Source organism: Filicampus tigris, chromosome 10 (assembly GCF_054856515.1).
Source record: "Filicampus tigris isolate MCC_2025a chromosome 10, RoL_Ftig_1.0, whole genome shotgun sequence".
Lineage (NCBI taxonomy): Eukaryota > Metazoa > Chordata > Actinopteri > Syngnathiformes > Syngnathidae > Filicampus > Filicampus tigris.
Window position 1 is genome coordinate 18990425 of NC_141226.1, and position 22679 is coordinate 19013103.

The 22679-nt window shown below is 45.0% G+C and overlaps 1 protein-coding gene across 1 annotated transcript in view; it reads right to left on the reverse strand.

The window, feature by feature from the left end:
• Nucleotides 1-1257: 1257 nt before the first annotated feature.
• The window catches only part of LOC147141162 (potassium/sodium hyperpolarization-activated cyclic nucleotide-gated channel 2), a 35895-nt gene continuing 14473 nt past the window's right edge, over nt 1258-22679 (reverse strand). Inside the window, exons 5-9 of the mRNA XM_086043496.1 lie at nt 20620-20838; nt 8432-8578; nt 8100-8340; nt 7850-8014; nt 1258-7186 (exon numbers count right to left, since the gene is read on the reverse strand). Of these exons, the coding sequence (XP_085899622.1) occupies nt 6246-7186; nt 7850-8014; nt 8100-8340; nt 8432-8578; nt 20620-20838 (1713 nt within the window). The 3' untranslated portion in view covers nt 1258-6245. The remainder of the gene's footprint in view (nt 7187-7849; nt 8015-8099; nt 8341-8431; nt 8579-20619; nt 20839-22679) is intronic.

Below are 22679 nucleotides of genomic sequence, written 5' to 3' on the forward strand. Positions count from 1 at the left end.
TAGATAGATAGATAGATAGATAGATAGATAGATAGATAGATAGATAGATAGATAGATAGATAGATAGACAGACAGACAGACAGACAGACAGACAGACAGACAGACAGACAGACAGATATTCTAAATAGAATGTGTCAGCATAGCAGGGGAGGGAGAGAAAAAGTGAGAGAGAGAGCATGTGTCACGTCAAGACAGAACTATTCAAACGCACTGCGGATGGCCTCGCCCACATTTGTAGCAACACAATGTTGAGCTCGGTGTTAAAACACCTCACCTTGCAGGTATTTTTTTATCTTCTTGTCTCTGTGTATAATCACTGAAGATCCAGACGCCAGTGTGTGTGTGTGTGTGTGTGTGCGTGTGTTTAAAGGAAACAGACATCGAAGGAATGGGTGGGTGCTGCTCCCAGGCTGCTAGAGGAGTGTGTCCTTGGACTGCCCTCATCTCTGACGCACACACACCCACCCACCCTTTCACGCACAGGCACACTCAAACACATTTACACGCTCACACACACCCCGGCCACCAGTTCATTTGCTGTCTCTTCACAAAAGACAAATACAAAACTAGGACCTTCATATAAACACTTCATGTGAGATTCAGGCAAAAATGTCCTGAGCTGATTACATTTACGTGTGCCGCATACACACACACATGCACACGTATCGAGATAGCCCTTCGCCTGAGCTCAGACATCTCATCAGGGATGCAGCGGAGTCCCTGTCTGCAGAGAGAGATCTCATCTGATGTGGGGTGCAATGAGGGTGGAGGGGCCACTGGCTGATTTACAAGGTTGAGGTGGGTGTTTGTGTGTCATGTTTGCAGGGTCTTCAAGGAAAGGCACACACACACACACCAAAAACCCAACAGCACAGCGACAATGAACAAAGGTCCACGCGCACACAGAGATCATTATGCCAATGCGCTCATCTTTTTATTGCACAACAATGTAATCGTCTTTTTACTAACGCTGAAACAACATTGCCACTGACTGACACACCAGTTCATTGAGAGAGACCAGGGCGTGGCTCGGTGTTGTCGGCTCGAGCAGAGGTGGCGGACGTGACAGCCGTTTTGGATGCGAGCTCAACTCGGCCACACTGAGAGCAGCTTTGAGCCCGGATTGTTTTGGAGACATCAACTCAGACACAGCCCGAGTTGTGAAACACTCTTTTTCAAGCAGAAGATGGTTGCAGACTGATCTCCCCCCCCCCCCCCCCCCCCTCCGCCTCCCTCCCCCTAACAGAGAGACGAGACTTTTCTTGCGTCACATAGTCTGTGCTGTTTTCTACATGTTGCTGGTAAAGTATCTCTGGTTACAGAGCCCAGACGACGGAATGCTACTTGCATGTGCTCGAGTCATTTGCGCTAGATTTACACAGTTTTGTTCTTCCATATAATCGAGTGGCGATTGTGTAAAGGCCCCGATAGACCAAAAAGACGCTGGCCAACAGCGACAGACGTCCGGCCGACAGACAGACAGCGACGCTGACCATTAAAGTACCTTCTGCGCTTGCGTAAGATGTAATACCCTTCCATACCATCGGCGGCGGTAGTCACCATTTCTCATGGTTAGAAAACTCCAACCGGAAAGCTGTTGGCCGGGGGCGGATTATAAAAACGTAAACAATGCATTCAGCTATATTCTTCGCTCACGATGGACTCCCACGCAAAGTAAACCATCACGTTCTTGACACGGTATTGTGAAATACTTACATTGTCAACCCTCGCTCTTGTACTTGTAAGAACATTAAGGCAGCGGAGGCGTGCTCACTGTTTTTTCCGCACGCTTGTCACTTCCCGTCGATTCGCTCCGCGCGCTGATTTGCTAGCTAACAGCCTATCAGAGTGACCAGATGTCACGACCGGCCACGCCGATTCAACGTACGTAAACGCCCCCGAGACACTTACAGGCGGGTTACGACACTACGACGGCGGCCGCCACGCCAAACAGACGGCGCATTCGGGCGCCACGACGCTTCGCGACCTCCGACGTCGGTTTGGTCTATCAGGGTCCTTTAACTGCCCGGCTTTTTGCTCGTGTGTCTTTCAAGCTCTCCCTAAATAGAACCGTATTCTCAAGTGGGACCGACATTATCGAAGGAAAGGCACAGGAACACACACGCGCACATACGCACAAACTCAAGCACACGATACAGTGAGTCCTGAAGCAGAGAGAAGGCTTAGGTCAGCTAAGCAGGCTACGGTCGCTACGACACAAAAGGTTTGGACTGCTTAACGAAATCATTGGACAACAATGTCGAGATATGAAGGTCCCACTTGGAATCGTGTGAGAATGGATCAATAACAGCATGCACTTGTGTGGCAATAAAACCCAATTAGGAGACAGGTGTGTGTCGTCTTCTTTTGTGGCCAAGGTGCGACCAACGTCGGTGTTTAATTAAGGAAAAAAAAAAAACAACAACGGTGCAGCGATTTTCCAGCGTGTGCCTCCTTTTATCTCTACTGTGCAGGCATCTCCACTTTGTATTGTTTTCAAAGCAATTTGGTCATCCAAGCTAACGTTGAGACTGTTGATATCCATCAAAAGCCTGTCAGAGCGAACCCTCTCACTGTATAAAATAGTTCTTGTACATCAGGTTGTGGTAAAAACACAACAATGTGCCCCACATCTCTGTGTATACCATATATACAGAACATGAAATTACGGAGTACAGCGCGCATGGTGTTGGAAGGCTCAAACCAACAAAAATGTGCAATATTGTGATTTCCCAAATCAGGGAAAATTATAAATACTGACATTGTCATTTTAAAGTTAGCAATACGAGTCTTCGGCTATTTTTTTCTTTTTTTTTTTTTTTTTTTTACACATATTGCAAGTTAAAAATAAAAACACACATTTGCATTTTTACAGGCACATACATACCACAAAAATAGACTATGTGGAAACTAGATATACTAGGCACAAGGTATATACAGTCCATGTGCATGGGGGCACATTGTCAAAACGAGAACCAAACAAACCGGACGGGCAAATCAGAAGAGACATTGAACAAGAAAATGAAGACCCTGATTTGCTAACATATCAACACCAAGGCATTCGGTACCCTTTATATCTGGTACAGCAACAAAAGAGAGGTTTGAGTCTTTTGATACTCTCGATAATCGTCAGTCAGTCTCAAACATGGTGAGGTTCTAGTCCCACCTGACAGAAAGGTCCAGAAGCAGCACTCGGAACCCCCCGACAAGTGCGGGGGGTGGGGGGGGATGTTGGGAAAACGCAGCTAGATGACGCTATCACGCAAAGCATCGTATGTGCTTGGCCGTGACGGTCAAGGGTTCTGGTTCTGGGATGTCGTCCGTCCTTTCCATGGGAGTGACTTTCATTCTACTTAGCGGACAGATGCAACGGAATCGTGTCTGATATTGCCTGAAACAGTAGCTTTTGCGCTCACTGACTGTGGACCCTTTCAAATCATATCAGCATAGTCCTGATAGCAGCTTAATAGGGCAAACTCTGGTATTAGCACAAAAGGAACATGGAAGAGGACCAATTGATTGCACAGGAACCGTATCGAAGCACACGACAAGCCACGGACGCAAATGGACTCGATTCATTCACAATCGTATTGGCCTTTTGGCATGTACTGTGCTGTGCTGTACCTTTCCCATAGGAAAAAAAAAAAAGCAATCGAAAGTCGCTGATGGATGGGGCCGCGGCATCGCGACCCACTATGACGAAGGTTTAGTGCATGTGAGTCACAGAACACAACATGACGATGGCTGACATGGGAAGAAAAAAAAAAAAGAGGGGATTCAAGCTATGAGATGAAGCCCTTAGATAAAAAACAATCACCTAAGCCTTGTTTCAAGAGCAGACGCCGAAGATGTGGTCAAAACACGCTCGCATCTCAGTCTCAGGGTTGTGACTCGGGCGGGCCGATTTCAAATGAAAGGCGTCGCCTAGTTCGATCAACGCGTTGATCATGGGGAGATTTAACAATGTATATCAATCAACAGCCCACTTGGCTCCACCAATCAATGACGTCTCTCTCTGGAAAGGAAGCAAACCTGAGTGAAAAGTCCATCGCATCACTTTTACCAATTTTGCTCCGGGGTCGATGCGAACGGGCGGGAAAGTTGGAAACGACGCCCCGTTTGTGGATCGCACTAAATCGTGAACCGGGATTGAATCCACTTTTCTACAATTTAACCACATAATCGGTCCACGAGAAATCCCGCGACCATTTTGGGAAAACGGAGCATTGATTTTCATTTTGATTACAAGGTTGTAGTGCAAACACGAGGTGCTTGATAATGGGATCTCCTCCTCCTCCTCCTCGCTTTTGATCGACCTCAGTGAATTGATTGTGCGATGTGACGACGGGGTGTTGGTGGTAGCGTACGGGACAAACACAGCAACCCGGAGAAGCATCATCAAGTTTTCTTCAAAAGACGCGGCGGCGGCGGCGGCGGCAGCAACATCGTACGGCAACCCCCTTGCATCATAAAAGCCGTTTCAAACGATCACCCCTTTATTTACATGGCAGTTCGTATCTGATTAGCTGTCTTCCTTCGCGTATGGCGTACATTCAAGCAAGAGAAGGATGCGAATCATTCCAGAAGAAACACAACCAAAGCCTCAACTCAATCCTCAGATTGCAATAGTGGTTTGGAATCGAAAATGTTGAGACATTCATTGCAGTTTGGGGACATATGCGGCCGATCGACTTTGACTTTGGAGCCGAGTTATTTTTATGTTTGACCCCAAGTCGCCCATTTGGGCAAGTGAACTGGCTCCGATGGGCTTTAAAGTGACATTCTTGTCAACGTGTGGATTCTTGTCGCTCTGAACCGGCTTGTTTAATCTGTTTTGGGTTTTTGTTTTTTTTTTCTCTCGTCTTTTTTTTTTTCTTCCTAAAATGATACTGCACAGCCCCCAATCCCTTCAAATATTTTTGGTTCAGGTAACAACATGGTCACTGGATTACAATAGCTCAAGTGAAGCCACAACAGCTGCTGGATTCTTCAAAAGATCACATTAAAAATAAAGGAAAAAAAAATCACTTTCCTGTACAACATTTCGATATCTATATTCATATATATATATATATATTTATATATAGGCGGGGTAGAGTATTGCAGAATTATATTGCATGTGTTAATCAATAAACCGAGACAAAAAACAAGCAAGTATACAATATGGGATGTTCTCCGATGCCTCCCTTCGATAAAGCTGAGATTATTTAAGCGCCTTTGCCTCCAGGCTTACAATCAGAATGCCGAGCAAACGTCGGGACACTTGGCCGATGTTTCGCGAGAAGTGGTCAGTGACGCCGTCAGCATGCCAAACTAATCAGCCCCGACGAAGCAGAGCGAGAGAGAGCGACAGAGCGAGAAAGCGTTGAGTCCGTTCTCCGAAAACAAGAGCCCAAAACATACCGACAAACCCACGCACACAAACGTACGCTCACGTATATACGGACATACGCACAAACCAAATATATGGCTTCTAACATTGAATCAAGGCAGTTAAATAAATGGCATTTTCTTCTATGTTTCTTTTTTTTCTTTTTTTTTTTTTTTTTTTAGTTGATACAGACACAACCAGACTTTGTGTTCAAGCTCAACTTTGGTTTGGGTAGATACAATGAATATAATATTCCTCCGAACTCTTTTTCATCAAATATTTACACTTCGATGTAAGATCGACCAGCGGTCTACAACATGATTTTTTTTTTTTTTTTTTTTCCCACTACTATTTGAAACAAAATGAAGAGCAATATGTTATTTTGCTACGACAGCTTAATACGGAAAGTAAAATGCACTCAAAACACTTCAACATTGAAAATGTCATTGTCATTTGACCTCAAGTCCCTGATTTTCATGTTTAAGTCCAGCTCCTGCTAGATTGCATCGCATGGATTCTACACAGTATGCAAATGTTACATTAATCGTACTTTTCTAAATATCTTTACAGTAAAGACAGCGCTATACAGTAGGTGTTTGGAAGCAGAGTGTACGGGGTGATACTAAGAGTAAAGTCGCTGGCACGGTCGTCGAGACCAGTCCGACCTCACGTTATACTCCTCTCATTGTATGGACTTCTCTTTGCTCGGTGTCCGGACTGGTTGAGGCACGTCTCCCTCAGCTGACACCCAGGCCCAAAGACTGGCGGCGCCAGCGGCAGCCGACGGGCTCACCGCTCACTGGGATCAGTGGGGCGGAGCCAAAACAAACAGATACACCTACAAAAAAGGCCTCTTTCCTGAAATGGACCAGGGTCACAAGTTGGAAGACAGCCGAGATCTGGCAGAGTCTAGCTCCGGAAGGCTGACAATGGAATCTTTCTTGGGAATGCCAGAGTCTTGGGGCCCTGATCCGGCAGCTCCGGCTACTGCCCCCGTTGCAGCGGGACCACTGGGAGGAGGTGTGGAGGCGAAGGCTACCCTCTGTTGAGTGCCCGCTGATCTCCCCACCCCAGAGGGCCCGGGCAGGTTGGGGTGCGGGGGTCCGATGGAGGTGTTGGAGGCCCGTGTGGAGGGAGGAGGGCTGGGGACCGCAGACGCAGCTTGCGGCACCCCCTCCTGGGGGAGCGAAGGCTGGGAGGCAGACAGTGCACGGGTATCCTGGCTCAAGCTCCCCGCGTGAAGCGAGTGGGTGCTCTTGTGTGAGGCGGGCCTCTGCTGGGTCTGTGTGGGACTGGGTACATGGTGCTGCACTAAGGACAACTGGGACCCCGAGGGGCCCACACTGGCCATGTACTGGAAAGTCCGTCCCGAAGCCGCCAAGGGGCTTTGAACGGGCGGGCTGGAGATGGCGGATCCAAATGCTCCTCCGAACGTCTGAGGGGGTTGCGACTGAAGAGGAGACATGGAGACCGGGCTTTGTAAGTTCTGCATCACCTGGAACCTTCGCACCATACGAGGAGACTGTAAAGTTCCCGGACCCACTAGGGGATTCGCCATTTGAGGGCAGAAGCTCATGGCCACAGCCTGCTGGAGGGTGGCGATAGCAGAACCTGCCTGTGACTGGCCGGGGGGAGCGAAAATACCGCCAATGGACGGCGTCATTGACATTGCCCGCGGCCGTTGCATGTCCACGAGCTTCACCATCTCGCGGTCGTACTTGACGATCTCCTGGATCATCTCATTCTCACGGTTGTTGAAGACGCCAGAGTTGAGATCGTGCTGAACTTTGTGCATCAGGATGGAATTCTTTTTACCTGAAGAAGAAGAGAAACACGGAATGTATATTTTATCAGAGGTGGGCATTCCGTCACACTGACGGACCGGTCCGCCCGTTTGGCTGACGAATGACGGAAGTGGTTTTGCATCCGTCAGTGTAACCGTCACTCACCGCCTATTTTTTGGACGTTTCTTGGGGGACTGACTGACGGACCAACGGACTTCTGGCAGACGAACCGGTGGAACTAAATGACGGATTGACTGACGATTACTATTCAATTCGTCACGAAAAATGACGGACTGACGAATGACGGAAGCGGTTTTTAATCCGTCAGTGTAATCGGCACGAACTGCGTCCATCAGTGACGATCCGTCAGTCCGTCACTGGCGGACGCCTGTTTTTCTGACGTTTTTTGGGGAGGGGGACTGACTGACGAGCCGTCACGAAAAATGACGGACTGACGAATGACGTCTGTATTTTAATAGAAGGTCCATCGGGGATAGAAAAGAACCCAGCACGTGACACATATACAGTATCTTAACCTAACTCCAGATGTAGGACTTTTTGGAGGACCATTGTGTGTTTGAAACGCAGGAACTATTTTCTAGTGTTGTGTGTGTGTCCTCTATCCTGCTTGTAAGAACTTTATTTGTATAATCGCTGTTGATCATACCACAATATTTTCATCCCGCTTTCTTACCTATGCGATCCAAACGATCGATAGCCACCGTCTCAAAGGCTCGTCTCATCATGGGATATTCTTCCAGCACCTCATTGAAGTGGTCCACAGACAAAGAATACAGTCGACAGTACGTCTCGGCTCGGACGCTGGCCGTCCGTCGACCCCTCGTCAAAAGACAGATCTCTGAAACAATGTGTTGAAGTTAGAAAGAAAAAAAAAAACCACTCTGCTTCGTAACATACGAGAAGAAGAACGCTTGTGTCATTACCTCCAAAATATGAGCCGTCAGAGAGTTTCATTGCAAGTGTGCCTTTGGTGATGACGCTGCACACTCCGTGCTGGATGAAATACATTTTCTTCCCAATGGTGCCCTCCCGTATGATGTAATCGTGCGGCTGGAATACTTCAAAGTGCAGTTTGGTCAACATGGCCGTGACAAAGTTAGGCTCCGCGTTGGCAAAGAGGGGCATGGAAGCCACCAGCTTGCGACAGTTGAAGTTGACAATTTCCTAAAGGTGAAACAATGAGCAAAGATAAGACGCGTCCAAAGATAAACAGCGGGGACACACGAACGCAAACGGCGGGCCTGGGATGTCTCACCTCTCGGAGCGGCTCGCTGAGTTCTCCCAAGATGCTCTCCTCGTCGAACATCTTGCCCTGGTATCTGTGCTCGTAGTAATCGTGGATCTTCTGACGGAAGTCGGCAGGCAGTTTGTGGAAGGACATGTACTGCTCCACTTGTTTGTACTATTGAAGAGAGCAGGTGGGACAAAGTCAGGATGCAGCAAACACCCCATCCTATTTCCAGTGGCTGTGTGAATGATGAATAGCGGTAAGGTCATGAATCTAATTTTGTTCAAACAATACTTTTGTTTTCTTATTTGTTTTGGGGCTTAGACCTTGACACCAGTAATAGCGCGTGGACGTTTGAATCAACCTCCGCCCTTATAGCGAAAGGAGGAAGACAATATGTCATAAAGCAATTCAGGACATTGTACCTTGTACCAATGTATATTTTTTGTGCGCCAGGGTTGCTCCCATCCTCCTCAAATTTGCTTAGTTCCAGTAAAAATGCTACAGGCCCCCCAGGGCATGACAAAAGCCCCATTCAACTACTAGTAAGTCAATGTTTCATCAAAAGAGTTGTGAACATTTTTAATTAAGGTCGAATTCTTGCCCAGTGCTGCTTTAATAAGTTCCAGTATAAGAAGAAAATTCATGCTGCATCCCCCATGAATGAATGAAAAACTATACTTTTTTGTTATCTCAACCATACGACTTTTTTTCTCCAAAATAGGCAACTTTTTAATTCATATTAGAGGTATACATGGTAGTTTTAATGAATTGCTGTAAGAATTATTAGGGGTGAAAAGATTCTCCCCTGGAGGGGTCCCTGGACCCAAAATGTTTGAGAATCCCCGCCATAGAGTAGATATCCTTCCATCCACTTTCTACGTGAAGCTTGTCACTAGAGTAGCGGGTGAGCCTTCCCAAGCTGACTTTAAATAATATCGAGCCTAGCAGAAGCCCCAAAAATCAACAGCAACTCTTCCTTATAGTGACACATTAGATTTATATTTACACCTGCATACAATAATGTAAGTATGTCTAAAATCTGCCCTTTTTTTTTTTTTATCTGCCTTTGCGCAGGATGAAATCGACTCATGTCAGGCAATTGTTCTGGTAAAATGCACACATGAATAATAGAAGAGATCCATCCATCCATTTTTTATAGTGCTTGTCCTCATTCAGGTCGCGGGTGAACTGGTGGGGGGGGTTTACATCTTGGACTGATCACCTGGCACGTGTAGACAAATAACCAGTTGCACATTCACACCTATGGACAATTGTGAAGCTAACCTGCAAAAACACAGTCACACACACTCATGGACAATTTCGAGGGCCCAATTTTCGTGCCCAGCGCAAGTCATGCGCAAAGCGTGTTCTAACAGCATTTATGATATTTATAGTATAGTAGCATCTCTTAAATGGAGATAACAAACTGTTACTGCTGGCTGTAAACATAAAAAAAAACCTAAAAAAACAAACAAAGTAGTTCAAAAGACTTGCTCGTTCCATCTCACATCGAAATGCATCCTTCTTAGATTTGTGAGTGACAGTCAGCGGGAGTTTATAGATTCGATGTTGGCATGTTTGCCGTGGCTGCTTTTGTTCACGGTAGTGTCGCCAAACTAGGAGAAAACACGGCGTCTAAGTAGACTCCCCAAGAACGGCTCGGCGGAACATCGCTAACGCAATCTATGACTGCCAGGTGGCGTCACTGCGTCAGTCCAGAGGTTTCGGCTCAGTAAACTCGCTCACAGCGGCCTACGAAGCAGCAATCCAACATTTTCGTGAGCATTTGAAATTCTATCCGAGTGTTTTGAACTCATACTTGTGGTGTAATTATGGTTTAAACGAGTCATTTAGGCAATTATAATCACTCATCGTAATCCTTTTGGGGGGGCGTCAATTAGTCGCGGAAATTCGCTATTTGAGGTCAAGCTCTAACCCCCAATAAGAGTGAGGCTCCACTGTTGACGGACAGTTTGCTCATGAGGCAGTAAACTGAATCGCCCGACTGTGTCGTTGATTCCCCTTCAAATAGAGCTCTTCCTAATACCCCAGCCAGCTTACCGCTGTCTGAAAAACCTTTTAAAAAAAAAAAAAAAAAAAAAAAAAGAAATGGACTCTGACAACTCAGCACATTGGCACAATCTGTGTAGCTTTCAGGGACTGAGAAGGTCATCTGCCACTTTATTCCATTTGCATTAAAACAGTCACAATACCATACCTGTCAACTTTGTACGGGGAAAAAAAAAAAACTCGTCTTGCCCATTTCGGCTCTAATCCGGAGCGTCCGTTAGCGATTCCGACTGCAAACTTCGGTCGACTTTCACAGGCATGTTTTTTGGTTTGTTTTTAGTGTCCACTGATTCACATTCTGCCTTATACAGTGGCTATTAAAAATCTACACACCCCTGTTAAAATGCCAGAATTTGTTTCGAAGGTTGTTTCCACCATTAATGTGACCTATAACCTCCACAGCTCGATTTAATTGTTAAAACATGTTTTCAAAAGGGGACGTAAAAATAAATGACCAAGATAATGTGGTTGCACAAGTGTGCACACCCCCGATAGCAACGATGTGCCTGTGTTCGAAACGTATTCAATCACATTCAAACCTATGTTAAATGCAAGTCGGCCTTCTTCTGTAAATGGCGAATGACGGACAGGCAAAATTGACTGACACACCCACCTCTGGCAAATACTTTTGGTGCATTTACGCTGGTGAAACGGTGACTGTAATGCACAGAAAGTCGACACGAGTAGGGAAGGGGGATTTTTGGGGCTTGGGGTTAGGTTAACCCAGTTAACCAGGTTAACCCAGTCAAAGATCTCATTTTAAAATATACCAGTCGCGCCTAATCCTAAATCGCAGGATCCAACTATGAAAAAAGTGTGACTAATAGTCCGAAAGGTACAGTACTCAAGTGGAGACCGTGCCTGAAAAAAACGACTTAAAGCGGAAGTCAACCCAAACATATTTTTTTTCAAGGATATGTTCTATGCAGGCCCACTAGTTGAAACACGGCATTCTGATTAATATTGCGTTTGTGGAATATGAGTTAAGCAGCACGTTTTTAGCCATCTCCGGGGGCGGCCATTTTGTCTTCTGTCGACTGAAAATGACATCACAACTGCTCAGGGCTCAGATAACGAGCAATCATGGCTCATCTTCAGAAAACAGGTGAGCCATGATTTGAGCCCTGAGGGTCTGTGATGTCATTTTCAGTCGACAGAAATGGCAAAATGGCCGCCCCTAGAGATGGCTAAAAACAGGTGGATTAACTCTTATTCCACAAATGCAATATTAATCAGAACGCCTTGTTTCAACTAGTGGGCCTGGATAGAACAAATTCTTGAAAAAAATATGTTTGGGTTGACTTCCTCTTAAGTATAATATTGGTACTTTGTTACTTCCCACCACCACCTCAAGTCATGACGGCCTTTCTATATATTCCAAATTGCAAATGCAAATGATATGTCACAGAACCTTGACACAAGTCACACTATCTTTTTTTTCGGGCCTATACAACGTATCATGAGTGGCGTATTGATGTGCTGTGACATATGCTGAGATTAGCCTCATGATCCTCCTCAGCATTGTGTGAACACCTCCAATGCAATGCTCAAGTACATGTCCTGTACTGTAAACGTGATGTGCTTCAGCTCAGGGGCTCCGCTTCACTTTAAGGGTGATTGCTTCCACTTCATATGGACCGTGCAGAAATTGTATAGCTCTTGTAATGAATGGTCTCTCAGTTTCAGGGCCTAGAGAGCAGCATGAAATGCATCACGGTCGGCGGATGACTGCAGCCTCTGACGCACAGCCATTAGAACGCATTGAGCATCATCATTGATGTCACGCAGACGGAATTAAAGCAGAAGTAAGAGACGTCATTTTTTTTTTAAAATAGTTGTTGTCCTCGGAATCACCCTACACTTGCCAAGTTGAATTAACGACTACTGTCATAAGTCACTGCCAAATATAAATTCACTTTTTTTTTTATTGGACACGTTGAATGAGGACCGTGACTGCTTGATAAAACATCACTAAGGAAAAGACGCCTGGCAGCCTCTATTCGAAGTACATTACGTTTCAAGAGTGTCATGTCACTTCCCCACATTGGGGGGGGCGTCAACATTTCACCTACCTAAGTGGAGTTCTCATAGGAAAGGTGGATATTTTTAAGGTAACACTAACCATGTTTTCTTTTTTTTCGTAGCGTGTAAAGTGAACAGATTGAATGCGAGGCCAGGGTGTTGTGCCCCTTTTGACTGCGAGTCGCACGCCCTTGTTCCCTCCATTTTCTGTCATGCTTCACGTGGATTAATCGAGCTTTGCTTGAAATGCGGGGCCGCGGAGATTTTATTTGCGGTCATGTGACACGCCGCCAGTTATGTTATGTACAACTTCAGTTGCTTCACAGTCCGGAGTCGCGCACACATTTTCAATGGGAGACAGGTCTGGACTGCTGACAGGCCAGTCTGGAACTCGCACTCGTTCAAGGATCAAAGAAAGCTATTAGAACAGTCTTTGAATCGAAAAATGCTTTTGATTTTTTTTTCCATGTCAAATCCAAGATTTTACTCAAGTAAATATCTGTTCTAAGCTAAAAATTGTAGTTGAATAATACGACTAATTGCAATCAATTATGGAAAATTTTGCCATTAATTAGTTAAAAAAAGTAAACTAATATATATATATATATTTAATTCAATTATTTAGAGAAAAAAGGGAGCAAGGTGGACTAGAGGTTGGCACATCTTCCTCACATTAGAGAGGTTTAGGGTTCAACTTCAATGTTTGAGTGTAAGTAATTATGGAGCATAACTATTACGCCATCTTGATTGATTCCAGATGAGGGTGGTGTGGTGCTACGCAAGTCTCACCTGCATGAGTGAGTCACTTTCTCGACACGTGTAGAACAAGTGAAGTGTGTCACAAGTTTTTAGCCGATGCGTCAAAATAGGCGCCGCAGCTGGTGTCCTTTTCATACTGTAGATGAGAGGTGCTGATTGGGAACAACATGGAGGTGTCGAGAGGTGTTGGGGAGAACCCGACGCTCCGCCTGAGCAGCTGCTCGTCCGCCCCTGACCTCATTTTTGATGCGTTTTGGACTACGTGAAAGAACTGACTGAGGATGAGTTCAAAAGTGGTGGATATTTGACTCTGACTTATGTTTACGATGTAGCTTGTAATATTTGTTCCACGAAATTGTACCAATTTCATCCCAACAATCTAGTATCGTCATTTCACAGCATTTTTCTTGGCGCCGCTGTTTTGTCCAATCAGATTTCAGCCCCCTTGTGTTGCTATGTCACTCTAATCTGCCTGTGGCCTTCAGGGTCAGCAGTGCTGTCCAATGTAACTGAAGCTATATAACAAATGAGATTTCAAATTCACCCGTGCTCAGCCAGAGCACTGGATGTCGATGACATCAGCATTTTTCCATCTTCTGATTGGCACTTTTTACGGCCACTAGCTAAACACGTCTTTAGCGATCTGCACACATTTTGCAATCAACATCTCTGGTTTTATGTTGTTGTTGTTTTTTTATTTACACGTGTATGTTTTTGTCATGTTATCAGATAAATACTGATTCTGAACTGCTCCGAATGCGATGTGGCACAGTTGCATTCTGTCCTATTGCAGTTTTGTATAGTTTTGATGGTTTTCTGTCGGTGGATTAAGTTGGATGAATGGAGATTAGGTGTCCACTGCAGGTCCACGTGGAAAATGATGGATTTGCCTTTCGTGGTGATCTTGAATGACTGGAAACAGTATGCAAAAACAAGATGAAGTTTCGCAGGGGAGATGGAGCAAGCAATTAGCCGGTGTGTCACAGTGGCCGCGGGGGGACTGACAACAGCCAAATGAGAGAAAATGACGTCCGTTTGCTCTCACTCGGATGACGTATGTGGCAGCTCAACTCTCCGCCGCTGACATTTTGTCATCCAAACGACCGACTCGTTGCATTTCCTCGATTGTCATTCAGTGACCAATGGAAGCATTATCCCCTTGGCTTTGCTTTCCCTTCCTTCGTCCTCCTGCGCTTTCCTCCCACGATCGCTCTCCGTTGGAAATTCTGATTCAGGCTCATCCCAAACGGCCCTGACAATGTATAATTCATTCACTTCCTGGCTAAATCGCCTCGTTATCTTATAAAGCACGTTCGCCAAAGAGAGGAACATCAGATAGCGAGTAAGTCTGAGCTCGTCTTGTCTGACTTCTATTCACAAAAAGTGCTTGTGGGGAGGAACAACATTCTGTGGGGTCTCACCCTCGACAAAGTCTCTTGAAATCAAACAGAGCCTAACCAGTGATGACCAAAGGAGACTGATTACGAGTTTGAACATCACACATCCAACGTTGTACTTTGTGTTCAAATAAAAATCATTTCACACAAACTACTTCCTGAAGAGACACGGGCGGGCTGTGTTTGACTAAAGATCTCTGCAAGGTCAGCCTGCTTGCGGATAATTGGAGTGATCAGCGGCAGGCTGTCCGGTTGGCAGAAGACGGAGCGCTGTTGTGACAGACGCATGGCGACAGAGGCGAGCGCAGGAAGAAAACATTGTCGCTTCCTGTCAGGCACTGCATCACGCCGACCGGGCTGAGACTGCACAGAGTCTGCGCAGTGTCTCGCTCGTCCCGGGAATTGGGATGAGTTGGCCCGGCAACACAAGAGGAGAGCAGATTCAAGTTTAATGACGGCGATGGAAGAGCCAATTCAATAAAAAGACAATTGGAAGACATTCTACAAACGCTCCACAAGACTCAACCTGTACTGAATATTATTTAAAGTAGAAGTCAACCCAAACATCTTTTTAATAAGTGTTAATCCACTCGTTTTTAGCTATCTCTGGCGGCGGCCATTTTGTCTTCTGTCGACTGCAAATGACATCGCAACTGCTCACAACGACCAATCACGGCTGACCTGTTTTCTGAATCTGAGTCGTGATTGGTCGTTGTGAGCAGTTGCAATGTCATTTTCAGTCGGCAGAAGACAAAATGGCTGCCCCCAAAGATGGCTAAAAACAAGTGGATTAACACTTATGACACAAATGCAATATTTATCAGAATGCCCTGTTTCAACTAGTGGGCTTGCATAGAACATATTCTTTAAAAAAATATATGTTTGCGTTGACTTCGGCTTTTAGACGGAATTTTGACACAGTTCTCGGGTAGAATCCCTCCAACCCATGAATCAATCCTCCACCACGTGGAACGACAGCGTTCTGTCATGTCAACCGCTGGCTGGAAAATTGGCAGCAAAGCCAGTTTTACTCGCATTTACGTCTTAATAAAATTCACTGGTAATTTCATAAGCTCATAGTGCTCAAGAATAACACTAATCCATACACTAAAAGGCGAGAATCACTTGACATGCTAATGAACCAAATACGAGCTCATTTTGCTTGATGATGTGACCTGAATGGGTGATCAACAGGGATTTTGAACACATGCCAAAGAAAATGTAGTTCAATGAGTAAGTCATTTTGTTTTAGTCGATATGACTTTCTATTAAATGAAAAGGAAGACAAGAAATCAGTGATCAATAAATATCTCTGCGGGCCGTTTGCTTGCATGCACAGTGATAAAAATTACTCACAGTAGTAAAGTCCGGAAACAAAATAGTCATGTCTGACGGTCCAGGAGCAACATTGTTGTGGCTTTGTGATATTGTCGAGGTTTTTGCATACACACACACACACACAAATGCAACATAACAAAAGCAAATGTGACCACTGGCCAACCAAATCCTACTCGTGTATCACCAACTTGCTGACAGCTGATAAATGAGGCAATAAGCAGAAAAGAAAGACTGTAACGTTCAGCACTACTCAAATGGAGTGTTTTACAAGGCAGCAGGGGCGGAGCCAGAAGGTGGCTAATGGGTTGGCCTGGAAAAATCAGGGTGGGACGGAATATTTCCCTCAGCGAGCACAATGCTCCTGTCCCGAAACATTGTATCTTCAAATAAAATGACAACCTGAATAATATGAAGTTCAGATCAGCCTAAGACAAGCACAATTATGCCATTCTTAATATTCAATACAATAAGAAATACACAACAAAACACAAACTCAAAAACAATTTCATTATAGTTAACAAAAAATGTTAAAGTTTTTTTTTTTTTCATAAATCTCACTGGGCTCCGCCCCCGCAAGGCGCACGCTGTCCGAAACACCGTTTTTAACATATCTGCATCATCCCGTAACACTGCTTGCATTCCAATTTGTTCAAATATTTACGATCTGCGTGCTGCTGTGGTGGAAATGGGCGCGGTAATAATAACGAAGTCACTGGAAAACTGTTCCTCCCCAAGAGATCTCTGCACATGTATTCGGTAATTATCTTTGTATTAGGAACAAATCTCTAAATTCACTATAGATGGCTTTCAACAAGTCTGCGTCAGTACCACCAAACAAAATACAACGTCCTGTAAAATACACACTAGTGTCACAGACATTTTCTCTGTAAAATCATCCAAGATGTTATGACTGTACTAATTGGTTGCAGCAGCATTGTCATCATGACACTTTCTGATCTGCATGTTGTTTCATAAACACAACTTGAGCTCAAATATGAATTCCCCGGAGCGACATTTTGCAGCGGAGAAAATCCCACAATTGGTCAGAAATCCACTTTTCTGCCCTCAAACAACAACAACAACAACAACAAAAAATCTATGTATCTTTAGAGCGGTGTATATATAATAACGCAGTTATTTAGCTGCATTCTCCCGTGGTGCATAAACACACACACACGCTTAGGATAATACAAACAGCAAATCGCATCACATCAGACCGAGTTTCATTTTCAGGTGTTTATCTTGTTCAGGTGGAATAACGCGCATGTTGTACTGTTTATTTATCGACAAGGACAACCGTTCAGAATGAAACAATGGGCCCGGCTGGATAAGATTCTGTACAGTATTTGCTGCCGGGAGGGTGTCATTGGAACTTTTCGATTGACACGGGGCGCTACCAAGTTTATGTGCGATCCGGTTCTTTGGCGTTGAAAGGGCTAGAATCATCGGGAAAAAATAAAACGTCGGATTGCCACTAAAAGCAGCGCAGGGCTCGCATCCATGTGGGAGTGACTTTGCCTCAATGCGCACTCATCCACAGTACAGTACACACTCAAGATGACATCACCGGTAGCCAGAAATAAAACACTGACAAAAGCAATGTAAACTATGTAAAACAGCCCAGGCACTATTTACCATCTTGCAGTGCACGAGGATTCCTTGTGACAACAAGGCCTTTGCATCTCACCACAGTCAGCGCCCCGCGCCCCCCTCCCCCCCCCCCCCCCCCTACCCGCGCCCCCCGTGTCCTCCATGCAGTTCCATGTAGCAGCGCGCTAGCAGTACAACACTGCATCTCTCAAGGACACCAGCAACAAAGAGGAAGGAAGAGAGAGAGAGCGAGAGGGCAAATCAAGACAAAGATCAGTTGCGGTGCAGCGATGCAGGCGGGATGGGAAAGAGATGACAATGTGAGGCCGAAAGAGATATTGAAAGAAAAAGGACAACTAAAAACAAGGGCTGTGTTTGAAATTGCTCCCTATTATAATAATGTGAGTTTTCCATTTTGAAGTGGTTGAACTTTCAATAGACATCATTTTAGGGCTGTGCACATTCATCGAAATTCAATTACAATCACGATTATTGCAATCGACGATTACAAAATGGGCATAATCGTAAAAAAACTGTTTTTAATATATGTGTGTTTACACAAGGAAACCATAATTGAATTTGCACCTTTTTTTTTAATCAACTAATTTTATAAATATTGTTTGGTCCAAAAGTAACTTTTTATTTTTATTAATTATAGTGTTCAACATTTTCTTTTTTTCCATAATCGAGCAGCCCTACATTATTTCGTATTTTTTTAAGAGAATCAAATACTACTGTACTTGAGGTAAAACTACCTCAATTAAAACATTATACTCATTGGCCTTTTCTTCTTCAGAAATCTATTTCAAATTTCCAAATCCAAATCTTTCGGGGCCTTTTTTTTTTTTTTTTTTTGGGTCACCCTGTATGCTGTGAGTAGAGAAAGCAGTGCTTTGTTTACATTCACACTGTAAACTCGACTCATCTTAAAACAATCACGTTTATTTGTTCAAGATTTGTTACAGAGAGTCGGCCAGTTCAGCAGCACACCCAAGTAGAGTTCCGGAACTATATTTCAGTATAGTCCTCTATAGAAAAATCACTAACCACCATAAAGTGATTTTTAGTCGACTTTTTTTTTGTGTGTGTTTGTGAACTATATCACCCACACTGCAGTATATATATGGGAGTAGGCAAGTAGTGAACGATTTCGAGCACAGCAAGGGAGGCGGCCATGTTTAACTACGTCGCCTTCAAGATGACATTGTCAGGACACACAGGTCTGCTGCCTCATCAATTCTTCCGCTGCCCAAGGGGGACATCATATCACAGCCTCTCTCCCGCCCCTCGCCCCGCCGTCTCCCTTCCACATCATCACATCAGGCCCCGCCCCTGGCGATGTGAAGCCTCTACCTGGCTGAACACACCCGTGGCCTCTGATTGGCTGCTGGGAGCAAGCAGCATTCCCCCCCCCCCCCTGCTCCCCCGCTCGGAGAGACTCTGCTTAGAAACAGAGAGGCTGCTCTGTTTCCTGCACAGGCCACTGCTGCAGCTCCGATCCCTCCATCGCCATTCACAATGCGTCTGAGAGCATGACAAATACACGCTGATTGTAATACAGTGGTAGCTTCATTTGATTTTTTCTTTCATTGACTCATATGCCGTAGCAAATCAATGTAACCCATTCAAATGAACTCAAATGTCATTAATCCGTTTCAGTGCCCTTTGTTGAGTGTTTCTAATCAAGAAAAAAATAGCCCAGTGTATAAAACAATACAAGAATATGTCAAGAAATAAACTGGTGGTTTTATCCAATGCAATTACTGTACGTACTGTAGTATTTCTGTGTTGGATGTGTGCCCTTAAAGCGGAAGTCAATGCAAACATTTTTTTTCAAGAATGTGTTCTAAGCAAGCCCACTAGCTGAAACAGGGCATTCTGATAAATATTGCGTTTGTGGAATAAGTGTTAATCCACTCGTTTTTAGCCATTTCTGGCGGCGTCCATTTTGTCTTCTGTCGACTGACGATGACATCACAACTGCTGACCACCACCGATTCAGAAAACGGGTCAGCCGTGATTGGTCGTTGTGAGCAGTTGTGATGTCATTTTCAGTCGACAGAAGACAAAATGGCCGCCCCCAGAGATGGCTAAAAACGAGTGAATTTTGCTGCTTAACTTATATTCCACAAACGCAAAATTAATCAGAATGCCGTGTTTCAACTAGGGCCTGCTGGGAACATATTCTTAAAAAAAGTATTTTTGGGGTGACTTCCGCTTTAAGGGGTTTGGCCTGGTGACCGACGTCAGAGTTCAGTGTGAGTGTGAGTCGTGGCCTACAGCAGATTTTGGAAAATGTTCACACTTGGTATTTATGTGTTTCTCCCGTTGAATCATCCATTGAAAGTACATCTTTGACAGTGGCTCTCCTTGCCCACATGCAAAGGGCATTTTTTCAGCAGTTGTGATGCCATTTTCAGTGACAAAATGGCCGCCCCCAGAGATGGCTAAAAATGGGTGCATTAACTCTTATTCTACTAATGCAACATTAATCATATTGCCTTGTTTCAACTAGTGGGATTGCATAGAACATATTCTTGAAAAAAATATGTTTGGGTTGACTTCTACTTTAAGTTCTTCAGCCTGCCCAAATCCAAGCTTCAACCCAATCTGTGAATCAAAAATAATGAACCCAACATAGGGTAAAAGTAACCCAGTGTGCTCAGCCACCCAGCGAGTGAGTTATGAAAACAACACAGCATTTTTCAGTGGAGGGTAATATTCCAAACACCTTGCATCCACCGTCGTAAAAAAGAGTGTTAAATGAGTACTTCACGAGATGTCACATGTATCTGTTTTCCGAGAGCGCACCCTGGACCGGTCATCAGCCAAGCGCAGTTATTGATTGCCATTGCGATTCATAGTTAGCCACTTGTGTGCTTCATTATATTAGAAACCGGTCAGTGATTTTGTCAATTTTGTCAACAAGCTGATTCCGACTATTTACGACACAGTGGGATCATTTTAACGTCGTCGTGGCTACTTTGGTGTTGAATTTCCAAAACATTTTGACTTCTTTAACTTTTACTGTCCTACCTTTTCTTGATATTGCCGTCTGGAGGAGTCCAGGGACTGGATGAGGGCTGTCGCGTGGCCAATAAAGACAGCGTAGCAAGTGGCTCCCACAATCATACTCAGCATGGTGAGCCAGATATCGGACAAACTTTCTGGGGCTTGGCGGCCGTATCCGATGCACAGCATGTGGCTCATTGCCTTGAAGACGGCAAAGGAGTACAGCTCGGACCAGGTGTCATTCTGGCGAGGAGAAGAGGGAGGGATCATCGATTAGTCAAATGCGTTGTTTAAATAAAAAGGCATCTTTTGAAGGAGAGTCGTGTGTGTGTGTCTAAGGAGCGGGAGAAAAAAGGCCTTGGGGACGGCGGGGGTCATGAAAAAGCACTTAGACAAATAAGAACTCAAGGGACGGGGTTGCATTACAAAGACAGAGAAGGGGAGCGGAAACGGCGTCAGGGGAATTTGTTTGCCTCATCAGCTGAGCGCAGAGGATGGGAAATGATTTCCTCGGAGGAAAACGATAACGAGCGGTTGTTTGAATACGTATAGGTTGGACAACAATGACTCTGGTCATCAGCTGCTTGTCTTGGCATTCACCAGGCGGCAAAACGTTGCATTGTGACTCGGGAGGCGTTATTCCAACTCGAAAGGAATATCTTGTTCTTAGCGACACAAATTCACCCATCCATCACAGCTGACTTTCGATGAGAGGCGCTTTACACGTAGGAATGTTGTTCCCGGGGGCACGGCAGCCTCATTTCAGGCCATCATGGACAAAATGTTCAATTTTCAGAGACGGAATGGGCAGTGGTGACAGGCTGTGATTTTTGTGTTAGAAAAATTCACAGTCGACTAGAACCAAAGAAATCAAATGTGTGTAATTTACCTCGAATACCTGCCGTGCCATACTGTACCTGGTTATAGATTTATTGTTCAAAGTGTGAGTGTGAGAAGGTTTAGGCTTTCTTTTTTCAGACAATGGTCTTTTGACTGTCCTACCTTGCTAACAGTTTGGGCTGTCACTGCAGCCTTCCGCGGAGCTGTCACTGCTTCCTTGTGACGTGTCAATAAACAGCTGACCGGGTCGGCGACACCTTCAAAATAAGGCTCCTCGACCCGATGGAGGCCGCGCTCCAGACCCCCGCCGGCGTTGGAGGATGGTGTCCCCCTCGTCGCCTTATTTTGAAGGTTTCCCCGACCCGGTCAGCTGTTTTTAGACACGTCACAAGGAAGCAGTGACAGCTCGGAGGAAGGCTGCGGTGGCAGCCCAAACTGTCAGCAAGGTAACTGGAATAAGAAGACCATTGTCTGAAAAAAAGAAAACAGGCCCACTAGTTGAAACACAGCATTCTGATTAATATTGTGTTGGTGGAATATGCGTTGAGCAAAAAAAAAAAAAAAAACACCCGTTTCCAGCTATCTCTGGTGGCGGCCATTTTGTCACTTCTGTCGACTGGAAATGACATCACAGTTGCTCAGGGCTCTCTTAACGACCAATCATAGCTCAGCGTCAGAAAACAGGTGAGCCGTGATTGGTCGTTATCTGAGCCCCGAGGGTCTGTGATGTCATTTTCAGTCAACCGAATTGCCGAAATGGCGGCCGCCTGAGATGACTAAAATCGGGTGGATTTTGCTGCTTCACTATTCATGTTAACCCTAATGCCTTTTTTCAACTAGTGGGCCTGCGTAGAACATATTCTTGAAAAAAATATGCTTGGGTTGACTTCCTGTTTAAACCTACTGAAATAATAAGAAGACAAGATGAACATCATTGTGCTGTGTGTGTGAGAGTCAGCGAGTAATAGAGAGCTTGTGTGAGTGCACCGTGTATGTAAACAATGGACAAAAGATGGATTAGTGAATGAGTTGATGACAGAAAACTAATTGTTTCATCAAACATTTATTGAGTGGCAGTATCCAGTATAGCCCCGTGCGCTGACGCCGACTCTGGAGCAAGTTATTTGACTCTGCCGGGGCACCAAACATGCACCAAAGCTGCCCGGCGTTCACTTTGCATCCGTAAAAAAGCCAAATGTGAGAAGCATGAAAGATCCCATCAGAATGTGGCGGAACGAGAGAGA